Raw genomic sequence first — 22,227 nt, 5'->3', positions numbered from 1 at the left:
AGGTAACTTTTCAGTATAATTTTTTTTTTTTAACATCCCAAGTCAAATTTCGCAAACCAAGAAATGAATGACTGTTTACTCACAAAGAAAAATAAAGGAAAGACAGTTATTTGTGCTCTTGCTTAATACCACATAGCTGAGCAGGTATATAAATTTATTAGCACTTTAATTCAACAAGGACATTGAGGACAAATTTTCTCACATTTTGTTTTTGTGTACGTGTGTGTTTGTGTGTGTGTGTGTGTGGTGGGTGGGAGAGGATCCATAATGTAGTTTTTCCAGTTTACCGATACAGCCCCATATGTCATTCATACATGCTTCAATACACCAATATCACACAGTTTTGATTTGAAAAATATGCAACAAACAGAAAAAAAATTAATTCACACCCAATCTGGTGTTACGACCGGTCATTACCAGTCAGCTGGATTTCCTGGGAGCGGACAGTGGTACTTGAAGGATTGGGAATATTACTTTCATGGGCTTATTCCTCGGTCAAAACAGGATTGCCAAGAGATGTGATCGTTTTTTATATATTATTACGTGTTTATTCAAATTTTCCAAGGCTATCTGACCTAATCATTGAAATATTTGACTAGCACTGTGTGAAGTTTTGTCATGATACGTGTTGACAGCCAGTCGGTGTGAGTATGACTTGTCCGGTCAGTTCATTGTATCCATGTGTAGTATAGCTCGTTACACCGCCTCTGCTGTGTTAGCATTACTTCTTGTTTTAGCAGCTCTTCCTTTGTTAGTGTTACTTTCTTAAATTGACAGAGTAGCCATATTAAGAAAACTGCGTTTGACAGCTCTATTCTTGAATAAGTAACCTTTTTTTATTGAGTATAGTAAGTTGTCTGCATAAATAGAGATATTAAACTTAGCTTTACTCCACCAAAATTTGCCTCTCAAAATGTGGGAAATAGCGTTTTAGAGGGTTAAAAATTCCAAAATTTCTCGGGGTGGATGCCCCCCGACCCCCCTAGATTTGGCACACCTTCAGTGCATGACACATCGCCCCCCCCCCATCCAAAACTTCCTGACACCGCCTCTGCTGTGTTAGCATTACTACTTGTTTTAGCAGCTCTTCCTTTGTTAGTGTTACTTCCTGCTTTAGCATTGTCTCCTTGTAGAAACTTTGTGTTTTGGTGAAATATAGGGTAAAATATCTCTCTCCCTGGTTACCTGAAAGACACACAGAGACACACATTAATAGACAGTCAGTAATTAGACACAGGTGTAACTCATCACGTTACCTGCTGGTTCAGCCTGACTGCTCGCCATTCACAGCCGACGCTCGACCACACCCTTGCTGCTACATACTCTCACCGCCCAGCTTGGGCTGGGAAGCCATCCGGCCTGCAGCTGACTCCCCTGCAGGGATGGTAATCCGCTACCACCACCATCTGTGCCCCTGGCCTGAAGACCACTTTGAAATTAAAGTCAAATAAAACTCAAAGATAAACACTGTTTGCCGATCATGGCAAGTGCCCTGATGTATTCTCCATACATTTAAATTAAAAATAACACTTTATAACATTTTGTCCATTTTAAAAGTTAAGGTATTGCTAAAAATAGGCTTACCTGGACGCAACCGTTTGTACTGAAACCAGATAACTGCCTGTGAAGTTAACAGCACACTAGTAAGCCCTCTAAATTCGTTACACAGAGCCATCAAATAAAGGCTTCTAATTCTTGGGGGAAAAAAGAATAATTGCCGGACACCACTTCTCTCTCTCTCTGTGTGCATGTGTCTGTATGTGTGTGCATGCGTGCATTTTCACTGCTTCAGATGGGTTGAATACAAGAAAGAATTTCACTTTGCTGTGACAATGTGACAAGTAAAGGCTTCTATTTCTAAAAAGCTAATTAGAAATTTTCCATAACCATGAGATTTTTGCTGGCAACAAAACATGCAAATCAACAGACTTCAATTTCATGAAGTTTAAATCTCCCTTGGCAAGATAATGCATACGCAGTACTGACACGGATACAAGATTTATTTTTCTATGGCCACAGTTATCTTTGTGCCAGGCTTTCTGTGTTACAAGGGTCAGCAGGTCAGACTATGGAGTGTATTTTTGTTAGCCAGTTTAGGCAAGGCAAGTTTATTTATATAGCACATTTCATACACAGTGGCAGTTCAATGTGCTTTACAGAAGTAAAAGCAAAACAGTAAACAATAGAGAATAAAATTACATAAAATAAATGGGAAAAATATAAGAATTAAACAATAGTAGAAATAAAATAAAATGAAGTAGAAGTTCAAATAGGGGGAGAAAAAAACAGCAGAATAAAATGGAATAAAAGTTAAGTAAAATTTGAAACATGCAGAGACTGTAAAAGTACAGATTATAAAACATGTAAAGAAGACAATATTAATTATTTAACAGAAAGCATCTGAAAACAGCTTGGTCTTTAACCTAGATTTGAAGCTGCCAACAGCAGGAGCATTTTTAATGTCCTCTGGCAGTTGGTTCCATAGCTGCACTGCATAGTAGCTAAAAGCTGCTTCACCATACTTTGTTTTAACAACAGGTTTTAATAGTAAATTTTTCTGTTGCGATCTGGTAGATCTGATTGGGTTAGGCCACTGCAACATATCAGAGAGGTAATTGGGCCCTGTACCATTTAGAGATTTGTACACCAGCAGCAATGCTTTAAAGTCAATTCTGTAGCTTACTGGAAGCCAGTGAAGGGACCTTAGAATTGGAGTAATGTGCTCTGTTCTTTTTGTTCGTGTGAGAACCCTAGCTGCTGCATTTTGAACCAGCTGAAGTCGTTTGATGGTCTTTTTTGGCAGGCCTGTGAAAAGGCCATTGCAGTAATCAACCCTACTAGAGATGAAGGCATGTATCAGTTTTTCCAGATCATTTTTTGACATAAGTCCTCTTAGTTTGGAAATGTTTTTTAGGTGATAGAATGCCGTTTTAGTGATTGCTTTCATGTGACTGTCAAAGTTTAGCTCGCTGTCAATGAAAACACCAAGTTTTTTAACCATTTCTTTAGTTTTAATCCCCTTTGTGTCAAGAATACTGGTAATCCTGAGTCTTTCATCTTTTTTTCCAAATAGAATTACTTCTGTTTTATCTGTGTTCAGCTGAAGAAAATTTTCTGACATCCAGTTGTTGATTTGATCAATACACTGGTAGAGACATTCAAGGGGGGGCATAATCATTAGGTGATAAAGCAAAATAAATTTGGGTGTCATCTGCATAGCAGTGATACAAAATTGAATTGTTATTGATAATTTGCCCAAGTGGGAGCATATAAAGGTTGAAAAGTAATGGTCCAAGAATCGACCCCTGGGGGACACCACAGGTCAAGGACATTGACGTCGAGGAACAATTTCCCATGGTAACAAAGAAGCTTCTATCTTTTAAGTATGAATTTAACCAATTGATAACTTTACCAGTCAATCCAACCCAGTGTTCAAGTCGATATAGCAGTATGTTGTGATCAACAGTATCAAAAGCTGCACTGGGGTCCAGTAATACCAGGACCGATGTTTTGCCTGCATCAGTATTAAGACGTATGTCATTTATAACTTTAATGAGCGCTGTTTCAGTGCTATGATTGGCACGAAAACCTGACTGAAAATTATCAAAACGGCTGTTTGATATCAAGAAGGCAGTTAATTGATTGAAGACAATTTTTTCAAGGATTTTCCCGATGAATGGTAAATTTGATATTGGCCTGTAGTTATTTAATACTGAAGGATCCAGATTAATTTTTTTAAGTAGGGGCTTTACAACGGCTTTTTTCAGGGACACAGGAACAACGCCAGTCTCTAGGGATGTATTTATAATTTGAAGCACATCTGTAATTATAAGATGAACAGACTTAAAAAAGTTGGTGGGCAGAGTATCCAATTCAGATGTTGAGGAACTGAGATTTTGTACAGTTTTTTCAAGAGTCTCATCAATTAAACAAAATTCTGACATTGTGTTGAAGTTACCTATCTGTGTCATTGGTGATTGCAGTTTTTCAATTTTTTGCAGCTGAGATGTATTATGAGCAATATTCTGCCATATTTTATCAATTTTACCTTTGAAGAAGGATGCAAACTCATTGCATTTATTAACTGAGAGAAGTTCAGGTGCTAATTGTGGTGGGGGATTAGTTAGCTTCTCTACTGTTGAAAATAGAACACGGGCATTGTTCATATTCCTGTTTATGATATTGGAGAAGAAAGACTGTCTTGCTTTACGAATTTCATAATTATAATTACAAAGCATCTCTTTATGGATTTGATAATGGATGTGAAGTTTAGATTTGCGCCATTTTCTTTCAGTCTTTCTACATTCTCTCTTTAGCAGTTTAACAGCCAGGTACTGCTTCCATGGTGCTTTCTGCTTATCATTGACTCTTTTGATTTTGAATGGAGCAATATCATCCATAATTTGGGTCATATTTAAATTAAAAATTTCCAGTAAATCATCTACAGAGTCTGACATTTTGGTTGAGTTCTGAGAGAGAGCTTGTTCAAAGAGAGCACATGTGTTGTCTTTTATGACTCTCCTACCCATAGTCGTTGAGCTGTTCTGAATGTGAGGAGACATAGAAACATCTGAGAAAACACAAAAATGATCAGATAAGGCCAGGTCAACAACAGTAGGAGAAACAGTAAGACCCTTTGTGATGACGAGGTCAAGGGTATGACCACGAGAGTGGGTCGGCCCCTGTACATGTTGTACTAGGTTGAAGTTGTCAATAAGTGCAAGTAGTTCTTTGGCATAAGTGTTTTCAGTATTATCTACATGCAAGTTAAAATCCCCAGATATAATTAGACAATCAAACTCTAAGCAAATGACTGACAACAGTTCACTCTTCAAGAAAGACTTTGGCTGAATGTCTTGGAGGCCTATAAATAGTTAATAAGAATTTGTTAGGAGAGCATGTAACAAGTGCACATAAGTGTTCAAAGGATGTAAAATCACCAAGTGAGGATTGTTTACATTGAAAAGAGACTTTTAATATATTTGCGATCCCTCCACCTTTCCCTTGTCGAGTAACATTCAAAAAATTTAAATTTGGGGGAGCTGCTTCAATAAGGGTGGTAGCACTGTTTGCTTGATCCAGCCAAGTTTCAGTTAGAAGCAAAAAATCAAGATTGTGTTTGCAGATAAGATCATTAATTAAAAATGACTTGTTTAAAAGTAATCTAACGTTCAGAAGAGCTAGCTTTACAGAAAGTCTAGAAGTAATATCTGCTTGTGCACTCTGATATTGTTTTAAAACAGGAAGGAGATTAGATTGGTTTACCCCCTGGGTTAAATGTGCTCTATGTTTTCTATTTCTTATCAACACAGGAATAGAGAATGGCATAGGCATATTGGGTCCCAGCTGGTTTTCAAAACTACACCCATTTGCAGGGACCCAGAGTACATCAAACAAGACTTTCTAAATGTTCCATTTGGTTTGAGGGTGAAAGGATTGGAGATGACATGTATCTTTTAGATGGTGAGCCAGCTGAAAGTCCTGGGCGAACACAGTTTTGATGAACTGGGTACACTGCTTGTCGTGACAGATTTGGGCTGGAAAAAGAGTGTAGCCATTGGGAGCAATATCTGCATACTATTTGGGAAATCCATGCGTGTGGAAGATGGAGATGGCGTAGTGAAGTCAGAAGAGCGAGAAATTGGTGAGTTCTTTGTATGGCAGTTTGTCTCTGATTTTTGGCAGTCTGTCTTTGAATCTTGGCAGTCTGGCAGATCAGATGTCTGTGTGTCCTTGAATGACGACTTGCAAAGATGATTGTTTTGTCTTTGCAGAGGTATTGTTTTTTGTAACTATGTCAGTCTGCGACATCTTAACTGTTTTCCTCAGTGCTGGCTGAGAAAAGATTGCAAGTCTGTAATGGTCTACTAAGACCTTGGCTCCAATCCAGCTGAGTTCAGTGCTATTTGGCTTGAAGAATTCTCTGCGATTCCAGAAAAGGTTAAAATTGTCTATGAAGTTCATACCAAATGAAGAACAAGTTTTTCCAAGCCAGGTGTTAAGACTGAAGAGTCGAGAAAATGCAAAACTTCCTCTCGCTGGGAGTGGGCCACTAATAAAAGATTGTATTCCAGTCTTATAGAGATCAGAAAAAAGTTTTCTGAAATCATCTTGGACAAACAGCTGTTCTCTGAAAACATCATTTGCTCCAACATGCACAACAATACGTTTGATAGTTTTATGCTCGGACATGAGTTTCAAAATGCTGTCTTTGGTGTCAGAGATGGATGCATTTGGAAGGCAGCAAATAATCATCCCATGACCTTTTAAATGTTTTACAGTGGAATCACCAAGAACAAGGGTTGTGGGATCACGTGGTGTAACGAGCTGCTTTTTGCCTCTTCCCACAGCTCTTCGATCTTGGTGCGATCTCTTTTTACGATGTGTTTGTCCGCTTGAAAAATCCTCTTCCACATCCCTGAGGCATTCAAATTTGTTCTGAAGCCTTATGGGCTGTGAATTTTCCATAGGATTGTAAATCCTACTGTAATTTGTAGAACGAGCTGGTGTTGAGGTAATTACTCTTCTGTTTTTATTTTTGGGCTTGCCACCCATCATTTGCCAGTTTTCTGTACTCACATTTTGCCCAGCTTGATCGATGAATTCATACACTCGATCTGCAATGCCATCGGTCTGTCAGAGTGCAATCTCTGCATTCTCAGCCACTGTTTCTGTACTCCTTTCCTGAGATATCGCTTTTAATTCGTCCATCTTTGGCAGAGCATCAATCTTTGATTCCAGGATAGAAATCCTCTGTTCTAGTTCCATGCATTTTCTGCAGGATATTTTGTCCCCTGGCATTTTGTTTTAAAAGCTAACTTATCTTATAAAGATGAAAAATAAAATGAAAAAATAGTGGAAATTAAATTAAATTAAAAGCTGATAAAGATGAAAAATAAAATGAAAAAAAAATAGTGGAAATTAAATGAGAAAGTAAAGTATAGAAATAAAGATCAAGAAAGCAGGAGCAAAGCAAAGAAGCGTCCTACTCGCTTGAGTAGGAAGAGCGAAAGTTTAGAAAGTTAGTACTCTCTCATTCCAATATTTTATGGACCTGACACACAAAACTGCATCAGGCTGCTACAAATATTTTTCTAAGATAATTGAGAAATTATGTTGTATTACTTAGCCTGAATTTATGATATTATAATATCATATGATAGGGGTCTTTCTCACACTAGGCTCCATGAAGCTGAGCCTAGGAATAATTTGAGTTAAAATATTTAGAGGATCTTGTGTGTAACCATCTTGTGTTTCCTCACCACTGATTGCTATCATTGCAAAAGTTCTTAGCATGTTAAACACAGAATTGCGACCGTGTAGTTGAAACCTTAAGATGCCATATAATGGGAAATACGAGTGGGTCTGTTTTATTTCAAGTTCAGCAGAAGTTATGCTTTAGCCAATGAGAAGCCTCCATTGGGCCACCAATCAGAAGTCTGTGCTCAAAAAAGAATGATTTTACAATGACTTTAATAGGAGCTGCCATTTTGTTTTGGGGTGATTCTGAGGTGGGCCCCTGTAGCAGGATAGAGTTTAAAATTACTGGTAGAAAAGAAAAAAAAATCAGTGTGTATCCTGTATATCACTCAGTGCTCAAATTGTTTTACATAATAATAAAAGAGCTTTAAGGTGACTTCTTTTTGTACAGTGCCTTGCAAAAGTATTCATCCCCACTGGTGTTTGTCCTGTTTTGTCGCATTACAAGATGGAATTAAAATGGATTTTTGGGGGTTAGCACCATTTGATTTACACAACATGCCTACCACTTTAAAGGTGCACATTTTTTTTGTTGTGACACAAACAATAATTAAGATGAAAAAACAGAAATCTGGAGTGTGCATAAGTACCCCCCCCCCCTCCAAAGTCAATACTTTATAGAGCCACCTTTTGCTACAATTACAGCTGCAAGTCTCTTGGGGTATGTCTCTATTAGCTTAGCACATCTAACCGCTGGGAGTTTTGCCCATTACTCAAGGCAAAACTGTTCCAACTCCTTAAAGTTAGATGGGTTGTGTTGGTGTACAGCAATCTTTAAGTTATGCCACAGATTCTCAATTGGATTGAGGTCTGGGCTTTGACTAGGCCATTCCAAGACATTTAAATGTTTCCCCAAGTGGCCTTCCCTGTGGTTTAAAAACCACTCCAGTGTAGCTTTAGCAGTATGTTTAGGGTCATTGTCCTGCTAGACCATGAACCTTCATCCCAGTCTCAAACCTCTGGCTGCCTCAAACAGGTTTTCCTCCAGAATTGCCCTGTATTTAGTGCCATTCATCTTTCCTTCAGTCCTGACCAGCTTTCCTGTCCCTGCAGATGAAAAACATCCCCACAGCATAATGCTGCCACCACCATGCTTCATTGTAGGGTGTTCTCAGGGTGTTGGGTTTGCGCCATACATTGTGTTTCCCATGATGGCCAAAAAGTTCAATTTTTGTCTCATTTGACCAGAGAATCTTCTTCCGTGTGTTTGGGGAGTCTGCCACATGCTGTTGGGCAAACTCCAAATGTGATTTTTTTAAAAGCAATGACTTTTTTTCTGGCCACTCTTCCATAAAGCCCCACTCTATGGAGTGTATGGCTTAAAGTGGTCCTATGGACAGAAACTCCCATCTCCACTGTGGATCTTTGCAGCTCCCTCAGTGTTATCGTTGGTGTCTTTGTTGCATCTCTGATTAATGCCCTCCTTGCCCGGTCTGTGAGTTTTGGTGGGTGGCCTTCTCTTGTCAAGTTTGTAGTGGGTGCCATATTCTTTCGATTTTGCTGTAATGGATTTAAATGGTGCTCCCTGGGATATTCAAAGTTTGGGATATTTTTTTATGACCCAACCCTGATCTATACTTCTCCACAACTTTGTCTCTGACCTGTTTGGAGTGCTCCTTGGTTTTCATGTTGCTTGCTTAGTAGTGTTGCAGAGTCAGGGTCCTTCCAGAACAGGTTGATTTATACAGACATCATGTGGCAGATCATGTGACACTTTGATTGCACACAGCTGGATCTTAATTAACTAATTACGTGACTTATGAAATGAATTGGTTGGACTAGCTCTTATTTAGGGGCTTCATATGTAAGGGGGTGAATACTTATGCACACTCCAGATTTTTCATCTTAATTATTGTTTGTGTCACAATAAAAAAAAAAAGTGCACCTTTAAAGTGGTAGGCGTATTGTGTAAATCAAATGGTGCTAAACACCCCCCTCCCCCCCCCCCCCAAAAAAAATCCATTTTAATTCCAGCTTGCAATGCAACAAAACAGGACAAATGCCAAGGGGGATGAATACTTTTGCAAGGCACTGTATAAATGAAGATCAGCAATTTTTTTTTAGTTAAAATTATAGCTGCAACATGAATTAGTTCATTCTCCTCACAGTTTTGGCTACTGTGAATTTAATTTAAATTAGGCCTTTCTGCTTTAAATTAAATAAGATGACAAAGGAAATTTCTTTAGTATTAGGCATTTGTAGTGTATCAAATTAAGAATTTCTTCAGACACACAGTCTGGTGAAACAGATAAGTTCATCTGGGTGTTGTCTGAAACTGTGGTCAGCGATTGTGACAAACACTAAAGTGGAGTTAAGTTTCTGTTGGTGGTATCCTGGAAATAGTATTTAGTGTCCACTGAAACTTTAAATTAAAACTGTATAGTAAATTATGTTCCATGTCTCTAACTAGATGGATAGTTTTCCCTTTTACTTTCCTGGCTTGTAAATATGTTTTAATGTGGAGATAAGTGAGTATACAAGGAATGTACAGTACTGTGCAAAGGTCAAAGACCACCATTTAGTTTTCAAGAAAATGACCATTCAGTATTTATGCAGGTCAGTATTAAAATTCAATCATATAACTAAAATGAAAATACTGTTATTGCTTGTAGATAGCTATGAGTATCGTTTGCTTGAATGTTGGTTACAAAAAAAAAAGTGGTGATTGCAGACTTTTGGTCCAACCAAGTGCCACAGTTGTTTAACTATACAAATTAAGCCAGTGTAATTCATTTTCTAACTTTGAATCCAAGTGTGGCAAAATCCTACATACACCAGCACTTTCTGCATTATGGTGCTACATGCTATGCTCCGAGTATGTCAATGTCTCTGCAAGGAGAGCATGTGACTGAAGAGAGGGGGTGAGCTTTTTCAGTGGCTAAGTCAAGAGGAAGTTAGGAAGTTGCCAATATCACTTACAGCAGCTTTCACTATCATTTGCGGTTAATAGAGTTTGTTTTTTTTCTGAGCTGCTTATCAATATCTACAGAGCTGCTTGAGTTTAATCATATCCTGTCAGACCATCTGTTTGGAAGGCTAGGGTTCCCTTTCAGATCTTCATGGGGGTATTAACAGTGACATCTTTTTACACAATTTCAGATTTTGCACACATACATTAATGGAACATTTCTGTTCCAAAGCAACAGAAATGTTCATTAAATGAACATTGTGTAACATTTATTGTTTATATACACTATCTACTAAATGTTGGAACATTTATTTAAAAATAATGCTGGTTGGTACATAATTGTGCATGTTTTGAAACAAATTACATGCTGCAAAAAGTGACAAAGTATACTAACACTCATTTTACAAACAATTTTGTTAAGTAGAAATTAATATTTTTAATGAAAAGAGCATTCATGTTGTCATTCTAATGTTTTCATATCAATATATTGTAGTAATAGTATCATTTTTCACATCAATATTTTTCGATATTCAAGAAATAGCACAGTTGGTAACGCAACCCTCTTCACTTGAGTTGTTCACTAGACTAAGATTCACTGATGGTCTCAGTTATGTCCATTCTTGTGTTTATTACTGTTGCCAGATTTCCCTCTACCTCGGTCATTTCTTCCTCTGGCTCCCACTCCAGCTCAGCTGTGGCATCCTGATATTGCTGATACTCCGATACTAGATCATTGAGGTTGCTCTCCGCCTCTGTGAACTCCATCTCATCCATGCCCTCTCCTGTATACCAGTGCAGAAAAGCCTTGCGGCGGAACATCATGGCAAACTGCTCCCCAACTCGCCGGAAAATCTCTTGGATGGCTGTGTTGTTTCCAATGAAAGTAGATGCCATTTTAAGGCCACGTGGTGGGATGTCACAAACAGCCACTTTAACATTGTGGGGGATCCACTCCACAAAGCAATTGCTGTTCTTCTGCTGAACAGTGAGCATTTGTTCGTCTACCTCTTTAGTGGACATGCGACCGCGAAAAACTCCTGCAACAGTGAGGTAGCGGCCACGCCGGGGGTCACATGCAGTCATCATGTTCCGGGCATCAAACATCTGCTGGGTGAGTTCAGGAACAGTGAGGGCCTGGTATTGCTGACTTCCACGTGGTGTGAGAGGAGCAAAGCCAGGCATAAAGAAGTGAAGGCGGGGAAATGGCACCATATTTACAGCCAGCTTGCGGAGGTCAGCATTCAGCTGACCTGGGAAGCGCAGAGAAGTTGTAACCCCACTCATAGTCATAGAGACAAGGTGATTGAGATCTCCATATGTTGGTGTGGTGAGCTTGAGTGTACGGAAACAGATATCATAAAGAGCTTCATTGTCAATGCAGTATGTCTCATCTGTATTCTCAATCAGTTGGTGAATGGACAGTGTGGCATTATATGGCTCCACTACTGTATCAGAGACTTTAGGAGAGGGCATCACACTAAAGCTATTCATGATTCGGTCTGGAAACTCTTCACGGATTTTGTTGATGAGAAGGGTGCCCATGCCTGAGCCAGTACCACCACCCAAAGAGTGAACAAACTGGAAGCCCTGCAGGCAGTCACAGCTTTCAGCTTCATTACGGACACGGTCTACTACTTGCTCAACCAACTCTGCCCCCTCTGTGTAGTGACCTTTTGCCCAGTTATTTCCAGCTCCAGAACTCCCTGTCAATTAATGCATGAGGAAATAAATTACATTGACAGAAACAGAAACCAAGACCTCTACTTTGTTGTACAAAATTGTATGGTAACCTTTAGGTATTACTACTAGGTGTATGGTAACCTGTAGGTTGTATGGTAACCTTTATCTAAACATACATAAGATTTAAAAAAAAAAAGCGCTTTATAGCTTATTCAGTTCTGTACATGTTATTTGGTACCATACATTATTTCTGTCCACTACCATCCTCATACCATAGTTGAGGATCTGCAAACCAGGAAGCTTCCATGAATTCGCTTGGGTGATTAGAGTACACCAGAGGGACCCAAACCCTCATCTGGTGGTGGGTACACATATGGCCCTTTTCCACTACCCTTTTTCAGCTCACTTCAGCTCGCTTCAGCTCACTTCAGCCCGACACGGCTCGCGTTTCGACTACCAAAAAACAGCATGACTCGGCTCGCTTCAGCCCTGCTTAGCCCCTAAAACTCGCACCATTTTGGAGTGGGGCTGAAGCGAGCCAAACTGTGCCGAGTGAGGCTGGGGGCATGAGCAGACACTCCCCTGTGCACTGATTGGTGAGGAGGAGTGTCCTCACATGCCCACACACGCCCCGCGAGCACGCTGGGATCTGTAAACACCGCAAACCCGGAAGAATAATAATTACGAATTACGAGAATTTCTGAAGCCTTATGCGCCTCGCCTCATCTATACGCTCTTGCCAGTATCTGTTGGCGTTGTCGGTGACAACAAGCCACAGCACCAAGACCAGCAACACTAACGACTCCATGTCCTCCATGTTTATTGTTTACTATTCGGGTTGTGAGACTACCGCTTAAAAGCTCACTGATGTCACTGTTTGCGCTGCTTAACGACATCACGTGACGTCCACCCACTTTCGCTAACTCCACCCAATGTGTCCACCCACTTCCAGCCAGCACGGTTCAGCGCGGTTGTAGTCGAAATGCAACTCCAACAGCCCCGCTCAGCTCGACTCAGCACAGCCGCGTTTGTAGTGGAAAAGCGGCAGTACACACCTATGGACAATTTAGAGTAGCCAGTTGACCTAATCTGCATGTCTTTGGACTGTGGGAGGAAAGCAGAGCACCCTGAGGAAACCCATGCAGGCACAAGGAGAATACGCAAATTTCACACAAAGGCTGGGCTCAAACCCAGAACCTTCTTGCTGTAAGGCAACAATGCTAACCACTGCACCACTGTTCTGCCCCTTGGTACATTATGCCTCAGGCTTAATACCTGAGCTACTGGGTCACTCTGGCTGCTAAGGTAAAATAATGTATAATATTTACAGATTTATTCTTACCAGTAGATTTTACTGCCATTGAGAAATCTCTTGTAAATAAGGAGCTTTTACACTTGGTCTCACCATGTATGAAGTTATCTGGTCTGAAGAGTTTTCCAATGTGACTTCCCCTCACACTGTCTATTGTTCCTGGTTCCAAATCCACCAGCAGTGCCCGGGGGACATACTTTCCACCTAAGAGTATACAACAAGAAATATTCATCAGCAAAATCTTAGAGTAATTACTATACGTTATTTCTTGTTGAATTACTCATTTCTTGCAAAGGATTGGATTCTTAAGAAAACAGTAAAGGTTTGTACAGATTTAATTCTTAAGAAAATGGTAAAGGTTTTATCTATCTGTGAAGATTCTCAGTCATCCAGGTCACAGTAAACTGTGGGTGGTAAAAGAGAGCAACTGGACTTGCTTGAAGATTCTTGAAGACGTTTCACCTCTCATCCGAAAGGCTTCTTCAGTTCTGTCTGACTGGTAGGGAGCATCAGGTATTGAGGTTTTTCACCCACGTGACCAAGTCATGTGATGCTGCCATTTTGGACGTCACGGCTCAAATAAGTTTGAATGCGAGGAAGGCGACAAACGAAAAACATAAAAGAAAAAGGAGCGAGATGCAGAAAACACCTTCACTATCCAGCGACATAGGGCATTTACAGGGCAAGCAGAGGGAGAGGTATTTGCAAAAATTGAGGTTAGCAGGCTTAGAGAACGACGTTTACCTGCTTCCACCAGGGTTGTTCACTGACGTACGGAAGTACACAAAGCCCTCGTCTTTACCTGACTTCGGCCCGCATGATCTGTATACCTATGTCGTTAAAAACCCATTGCCATACACAGGTATTGATCTGAAAGTGTACAAGAGTTTGGATGCCTACAAATATTTTGTGTCTCATCTCATCTCATTATCTCTAGCCGCTTTATCCTTCTACAGGGTCGCAGGCAAGCTGGAGCCTATCCCAGCTGACTACGGGCGAAAGGCGGGGTACACCCTGGACAAGTCGCCAGGTCATCACAGGGCTGACACATAGACACAGACAACCATTCACACCTACGGTCAATTTAGAGTCACCAGTTAACCTAACCTGCATGTCTTTGGACTGTGGGGGAAACCGGAGCACCCGGAGGAAACCCACGCGGACACGGGGAGAACATGCAAACTCCACACAGAAAGGCCCTCGCCGGCCCCGGGGCTCGAACCCAGGACCTTCTTGCTGTGAGGCGACAGCGCTAACCACTACACCACCGTGCCACCCAATATTTTGTGTCAGGCTGGGTAACATGCCTACATCAGTGGGTCGTCCCTGGAGCCAGTGGTCGCCATCTTATTACAGCTAAGGTTTGTTCACATTTTCATTTACTTTCGGTCCTCAGGATAAACAAAATGTTATTAAATGTCATTGAAATAACTTCTTAGTCTGTTGAGACATGGCCCGTTATAAATTTGCTGTTACCAGGCAATGACCAAGAACTGTATTATTAGGGTCGGTGTCTGTGTTGTAGCAGTGTACTAGCAGCTAGCTGCTAGCACTAGCTAATGTCAACAACAGTAGCTAGTATGTTACTGTAGCAATGTTTACATTGCCATTTGGATGACTGTTAAAACCTTTCAGTCTCAAGTTTTTCCTTTACTGTATTTACTAGTTTACTGTAATTATGATCCGGCAGCTATTTACACCGGATCCAGTGTAAATAGCTGCCGGAGCCGACGTCCGAGCTTGCTGGAGCTAGCGTGCTCGGGCAGGCTGGGAGCTAGTGCACTCGGGCAGGCTGGGACGTCGGCTCCGGCAGCTATTTACACTGGATCCGGTGTAAATAGCTGCTGGATCATAATTACAGTAAACTAGTAAATACAGTAAAGGAAAAACTTGAGACTGAAAGGTTTTAACAGTCATCCAAATGACTGAACGTAAACATTGCTACAGTAACATACTAGCTACTGTTGTCGACATTAGCTAGCTTGACCTTCAAAATGGCGGACACCGGGGCGTCACGTGACCCTGTGACGTCAGGTGAAAAACCTCAATTTATCCTCTCATGGGTGAAAAGCTCATCTAAGGTGTCATTGAGTCATCCTGTTGGTGTGGGTCACTGGGGGCTGGTTGTGAACGGCCTCGAGAATCGTTAGGATGATCGATGGATTGCCCGTTAGGGTGATCAATGGAATGCTGATTCTCTCTGTCCTCATGTGAGTCACTGAAAACAGCTGGGTTTTGGTGTGCATTCAGTTGTCTGGGAAGTGTGCCAAGGACTGCATTGTAGGTGGCTGATAAATGATGTCTTAGGCTACATCCACACGACAATGGCAACGAGATGTTATTTAAAAAAATATCGCATCCACATGGGCAATGATCAGTAAAATATCAGGTCCATATGGCAATGCAACGCTTGCTGAAAATGATGCAATACACATGCCACACCTCTAGGGGCGCTGTAAGATGGTCCCTTCGGAGACACCAGAACAATAGAAGTAGTAAGGACGCATGCGCATAAACTGTTATGCGCGAGACTTCATATTAGCCACAAAGTCAGAAAAATCTGTTTGTAAAATTACATTATAATGACCAAATACAATGAAAAGTATTTTTCCAGTCTCACCTGTGAAGGGTAATCCCATGTGATCTCGTTTGGATGGCAAACCTGTTGGTACAGTTAAACGCAGCACATGAATGAGGCATCTTTATTCTCCGCTTTGACCCATCCAATATGGCGGCAAGGATGACGTATGATTCTACGCGGAAGGCGGCGTCTTTAATGATCCGGAATAAATTGAATGCTACACGTTGATGGATTAATTTGTTCTTCTACGCCCTTTTTGAGGAATGTATTGTAGGACTTAAACCAACATCTGAAGAGGTGAGATCGCTCCTTTTTTTCCCTATTTTTGCTGGCGGGATTTACTCTGCCCTAAGGGCAATTCTCTCTCTCTCTCTCTCTCTCTCTCTCTCTTTGCACCATTACACAATAAATATTCACAGTGAAAATATTTTGTAAGCGCGTTTCATGAACCAAGTTATAGGATTTGTTGACAACTCGCATCGAGTTCGTTACACTTCTACCCGGCGTGAAGCACTCACAGTCATGTGGTTGTGACATCATCGTAAACAAATCCGTTCTACTCATCCAGACGACTTTGCAACGGCAATGTTGCCAGATCTTTCCACTCTGGAACCTGTTCTCAAACGATTGCGTTTTGGGGCACCCAAAACGCCGGTGCCGTGTGGACGCCAGGCCTAAACGATAAACAATTGTATTGGATTCACCTGAATCCATTGCCGTGTGGACAGGGCCTTAGACCCCCACCTCTGTTCAGTGATGGCCATTCCAGGTTGGCAAAAATGGCTTCTTTAACTCCTCGCTCATACCAATGATCCTCTCTGGCTAAAATGCATACGTTGCAATCCTGAAATGAGTGTCCTTTGTTGTTAAGATGAAGGTAGACAGCAGAGTCCTGGCCCGAGGAACTGGCTCTCCTGTGTTGAGCCATGCGCCTGTGAAGTGGTTGTTTAGTGTCCCCAATATGAGTCCATGCATTCCTCACTGCACTGAATGGCATACACTACGTTGTCCTGTTTGTGTCTGGGTATTCTGTCCTTAGGGTGGACCAGTTTCTGCTTCAGGGTGTTACTGGGTCTGAAATGTACTGGAATGTTGTGTTCCTCAGGCCAGGACTCTGTTATCTACCTTCATCTTAACAACAAAGGACACTCATTTCAGGATTGCAATGTACGCATTTTAGCCAGAGAGGATCATTGGTATGAGCGAGGAGTTAAAGAAGCTATTTTTGTCAACCTGGAATGGCCATCACTGAACAGAGGTGTGGGTCTAAGACATCATTTATCAGCCACCTACAATGCAGTCCTTGACACACTTCCCAGACAACTGAGGCCCTGTCCACACGGCAACGGATTCAGGTGACTCCGATACAATTGCTTATCGTTTAGGCCTGGCGTCCACACGGCACCGGCGTTTTGGGTGCCCAAAACGCAACCTTTTTGAGAACGGGTTCCAGAGTGGAAAGATCTGGCAACGTTGCCGTTGTGAAGTCGTCTGGATGAGTAGAACGGATTTGTTTACGATGATGTCACAACCACATGACTGTGAGTGCTTCACGCCGGGTAGAAGTGTAACGAATATCACCAGGAAAAAGCCTTACAGAGCACTAGTGAGAGTGAAACACGAGCTTGGATATTATTATTATTATTATTATTATTATGTTCAGTGTTAGTTCACAGTAGTAATGCAAGAAGCAGAATAGTGACAGTAATAGTGAAGCAAAAACATGCAACTGTACAAACACTGCAGCTCTACAGCAAAATATTCATTTATGAAATGGTCTGATTCTTAACACCAGTAGTGCCAATGATCTTCTCATTGCGATGCGAGTTGTCAACAAATCCTATAACTTGGTTCATGAAATGCGCTTACAAAATATTTTCACTGTGAATATTTATTGTGTAATGGTGCAATCCCGCCAGCAAAAATAGGGAAAAAAAGGAGCGATCTCACCTCTTCAGATGTTGATTTAAGTCCGACAATACATTCCTCAAAAAGGGCATAGAGGAGCAAATTAATCCAATTTATTCCGGACCATTAAAGACGCTGCCTTCCGCGTAGAATCATATGTCATCCTCGCCGCCATATTGGATAGGTCAAAGCGGATAATAAAGATTCATGTGCTGCCTTTAACTGTACCAACAAGTTTACCGTCCAAACAAGATCACATGGGATTACCTTTCACAGGTGAGAAACAAATTAATCCATCAACGTGTAGTATTCAATTTATTCCGGACCATTAAAGATGCCGCCTTCTGCGTAGAATCATACGTCATCCTCGCCGCCATATTGGAGAGGTCAAAGCGGAGAATAAAGATTAGCTGCGTTTAACTGTACCAACAGGTTTGCTGTCCAAACGAGATCACATGGGATTACCTTTCACAGGTGAGACTGGAAAAATACTTTTCATTGTATTTGGTCATTATAATGTAACTTTACAAACAGATTTTCCTGACTTTGTGGCTAATATGAAGTCTCGCGCATTATGCGCATGCGTCCTTACTTCTTCTATTGTTCTGGTGTCTCCGAAGGGACCGTCTTACAGCGCCCCTAGAGGTGTGGCATGTGTATTGCATCGTTTTCAGCAAGCATTGCGTTGCCATATGGACCTGATATTTTACTGATTGTTGCCCATTTGGACGCGATATATTTTTAAATAACATCTCGTTGCCGTTGTCGTGTGGATGTAGCCTGAATGCACACCAAAACCCAGCTGTTTTCAGTGACTACGTTTACATGCACATCCAAATCGAGCTGCTGTCGGTAATCGAGCTGAAGGTCCCAGCAGGGTGCCAGAGAAATCCAATCCTACATGCACAGTGTTTAAATCGAGCTATTGTTATGAGGTGCATTGTGCACCCGAGCCACAGGTGGCGCTACACGCCCCATCGTGTTGGTACACTTCCGGTTATCGTCATGAAGAAGAGCTATTCAAGAGTATAAACAAAGTGACTACAGGCGGAAATTAGCATGCACTGCTATAACCTGGTACAGACATCTGTCCTTACCACAAGGATAATGTTTAATTTGTACACTGTCCCTTTTAAAAATAAAATAAACTCTAAACTCTAAGAAGAGTGTTTGTAGTTTGTATGTACGAACAGAAGTGTTCCTAATAAAGTGGGCGGCTAAGGTGAAGTGTCATGCCGACCGAGGCTGTTTTTTCGACACAATTCACAGCTATGCAACAGCTGTACAGATGTATTTGGTGATACAGTAAGTGAGCTAAATTTTAACAGTGCAAACAATGCCACAAAAAGAAAAGATTCATGCCGTTGTCATGATTCGTTGTCATGCCGACCGAGGCTGTTGTGTTTCCCCTGTGGTCTTGTCACTTCCGGAAGGGGTAGTGCTGAAGTAAGTAGCTCGAATACGTAGCTCAATAGGGTTTACATGCACAAAGTAGCTCGGCAGAAATCGCATAATCTAGGTCGTGTAGCTCGATTCCAAGAAATCAAGTTCGGTTCAATTTCAGCCGAATTAAGGTGTATACATGGCATTTTGAACTTCGATTTCAGTCGAGCAACGGCAGAAATTCGATTCTCTCTATGTGCATGTAAACGTAGTGACTGACTCACATGAGGACAGAGAGAATCAGCATTCCATTGATCACCCTAACAGGCAATCCATTGATCATCCTAACGATTCTCGAGGCCGTTCACAACCAGCCCCCAGTGACCCACACCAACTGGATGACTCAATGACACCTTAGATGAGCTTTTCACCCATGAGAGGATAAATACCTGATGCTCCCTACTGGACTACCTGAGCAACTGGACTTGCTTGAAGATTCTTGAAGACGTTTCACCTCTCATCTGAAAGGCTTCTTCAGTTCTGTCTGACTAGACAAAACTGAAGAAGCCTTTCAGATGAGAGGTGAAACGTCTTCAAGAATCTTCAAGCAAGTCCAGTTGCTCTCTTTTACCACCCACAGTTTAAAGGTTTTATCGAGCTGTTATGTAGCAGGAAAAATTACTGCCAACAACTGTAATTATGTACAGTCCCTTCTGAAAGTATTGGAATGGCAAAGCCAGTTCTTTTGGTTTTGCTATAGCTTAAAGACATTTGGGTTTGCGATCAAAAGTTGAATATGAGATAATAGATTAGAATTTCAGATTTAATTCCCTGATATTTAGATGTGTTAAACATCTTAGAACATAACACCTTTGATGGCAGGCCACCCAACTTTTAAGTGAGCAAAAGTATAGGGACAGATGTCAATAATTGAATCAAGCTGGCAATCCACTTTACTGTATATTTTAATAATAACTTTTATTACAGAACAATAAACTCATAAATTCAAATCTCTTACCATTTGCTTCATTAAAGTAGACATTAACCCTCTCCAGCTGAAGGTCCATATCCCCCTCATATGTCCCCTCTGTGCTGATACCATGTTCATCACTGATAACTTCCCAAAACTTTAAAAAAAAAACACAATGTTCAAATACAAGACTTGAAATGAGCACATCAACTTCAGGCACTGTAATGAAAAGTCTTGAATCTTGAATTTATTCCCACACTAACTAAAATGAAGAGAATGTCCAATTAAATGTACAATGAACATACACATATACTGGTATTTGCAAATTCGTGTAGCTAACCATTCTTTTGGTTAATTTAAACCACCATTTTTGTCCAAATTACAAAGCTGATGTAATCAATGGCATTACCCTAATTAAAACTAGGTTAGCTGTTCATTAAGAGGCTAGCCATTTAATTTCCTAAAGTATTATTTGTCAACTATATAAACTACTCTGTACTTATCTTTAATAAAGGCACCACATCCTTTCTAGCTTGTTCCTCATGTTTATCTTTCAGTACACTTGGATGAAGAAAAACCACCCTGCCACTTTGCAGAGGCATTATACTAACAATATCTTAGAATATAAAATATAGTTACACCTATGTCAAAATAGTCGGTTTATTGGTATGTTTAACTATACATACAAAGACAAACTATATAAAAGTCATAAATCAGATATGGACATCAGCTTTTCATTATAATCAGCTTTTCATTCATTCTGCAAACTCTAGATTCAATTTTAATTAATTGGTCAACATAAGGGCAAAAAATGTGCCTTTTTCAGAAAGTGCCAAACCTTTTTAACTGTGTTTTGGCTGTGTATTTGAATATGTTAAAGAATGTTATATCTATTATATTATACTCGTGTGGGAAAATGTAGGTGAAATTAAAATAACAGTTTTGCTATCACATACCTTTGAACTGATCTGATTCCCACATTGCCCGATCTGAAGATGAACAATCTCGCGCATGGTGCTCAGACTCACACTCCAAAGCAGAAGATAAATGCAAGAGCCTACTGTGAGTATTATACCAATGATGAGGTCATTGTCAGGGAGTCTCCCCCACTCTCCTGTCAATTTATATACAGTAAGAATATCTATATAAACAAACACTTGGTTAGTAAGAGATAACAGCATTTCATTTTAGTGGTATATCACAAAAGCATGTTGTTTTCCTATTTCTAAAATGTTGATACACTTGTGAATTGCAGACAATCTTAAGCAAATGTTAAATCTGTATTAATTTAAGTAATCCACATTAAAGGAGTGTTGTTAAAGTGTATCATAGCTTATATTGGGAGGGATAATGCTATTATTATTATAAATGAGTGAAAATTTATATGGATGCCCTGGCATTTATGCTTTCTAAGTGAATACAATATGAAGAAAAATGTTGGCAAGAATGTACGAGATGACGTTTCTGCCCATCACGCCTGTGGATGATAATACTATCTGGGACATTCAGACACAAACTGGTATCACATTCATTCACCATTCAATTCCACCACTTGTCACCAGAGGTCTCAGTTTTGCATCATATTCAAACCTGTATGATGGCTGAAATTGAGTTTAGCAGCATCCAACTACTGCTGATCACACTGAGCTCTATGTACAAATCTGGAGGACTTACAGGCTCGTCAGAGTGAAGCCATCTGGCCCCCATCTTACCACTCACACCGCAGAGTGGAACAGTCATTTAGGCTACTGGAAGCTACACAAGTTATTTTTGTAGTTGGTGAGAAAATTTACAAGAAAAATGCCTGCATGTGCAGCAGTGAACTGTACAAACCATCAAGTCAAAGGTTGTGGAAGGACATTTCACCTTGAGTATTGAAAGTGTGATCATTTTTACATGTGTGCACACAGTGCCATTTGCATGGACCCCCTATAGCATTTTAGGATGGCTTGCAAGAGCAAAAAAAAAAAAACCCAGAAAATCTGTCTTGTCTGGGGTTTTTTTTTGAAAATCTGACATTGATATCTGGGATCAACACTAACTGTGCCAGACTTTTGATAGAAATGTCCCAGATTAGCTCAAAGCCAAAGTCTAGATATGTTTGATACTGAATGTGAGAGCTCAAGCTCAATGGTTCAAATTCAAAAAGAAAAATGAACTGAGTAAATTAGCCTCAGTAGCCTAAATCAAAGAAGGACCAGAGCCAAAGGCGGAAATGGCAGTGA

At 40.6% G+C, this 22,227-nt stretch overlaps 1 protein-coding gene across 2 annotated transcripts; it reads right to left on the bottom strand.

Moving 5' to 3' along the window:
• Positions 1-2,078: 2,078 nt before the first annotated feature.
• On the bottom strand, positions 2,079-21,113 carry tubb1 (tubulin, beta 1 class VI). Of its 2 annotated transcripts, none has more exons than XM_060919079.1 (4): positions 20,959-21,113; positions 20,051-20,159; positions 13,254-13,364; positions 2,079-4,570 (listed from the first exon to the last, which is right to left on the bottom strand). In XM_060919079.1, the coding sequence occupies exons 1-4, from the start codon at positions 21,013-21,015 to the stop codon at positions 3,159-3,161; spliced, it is 1,689 nt and encodes a 562-aa protein (XP_060775062.1). In that variant the 5' UTR covers positions 21,016-21,113; the 3' UTR covers positions 2,079-3,158. The 2 variants fall into 2 exon arrangements, with proteins under 2 accessions (XP_060775062.1, XP_060775063.1); XM_060919080.1 differs by lacking the exon at positions 2,079-4,570 and adding an exon at positions 10,580-11,871 and having other exon boundaries at positions 20,959-21,096.
• Positions 21,114-22,227: the final 1,114 nt, after the last annotated feature.

This window comes from Neoarius graeffei, chromosome 4 (genome assembly GCF_027579695.1).
Source record: "Neoarius graeffei isolate fNeoGra1 chromosome 4, fNeoGra1.pri, whole genome shotgun sequence".
Taxonomy (NCBI): Eukaryota; Metazoa; Chordata; class Actinopteri; order Siluriformes; family Ariidae; genus Neoarius; species Neoarius graeffei.
The sequence above is the reverse complement of the archived record's forward strand: the minus strand, read 5'-3'. Positions and strand labels throughout refer to the sequence as shown.

Coding starts and splice junctions, on each gene's coding strand:
- tubb1 (XM_060919079.1), bottom strand. CDS start 21,015: ATGCGCGAGATTGTTCATCTTCAGATCGGGCAATGTGGGAATCAGATC. Junction 13,365..20,050: donor CTACTTTAATGAAGCAAATG/GTAAGAGATTTG, acceptor GTATACTCTTAG/GTGGAAAGTATGTCCCCCGG. Junction 4,571..13,253: donor ACCAGATAACTTCATACATG/GTGAGACCAAGT, acceptor GTGTTTTCTCAG/ATGTTTCTATGTCTCCTCAC.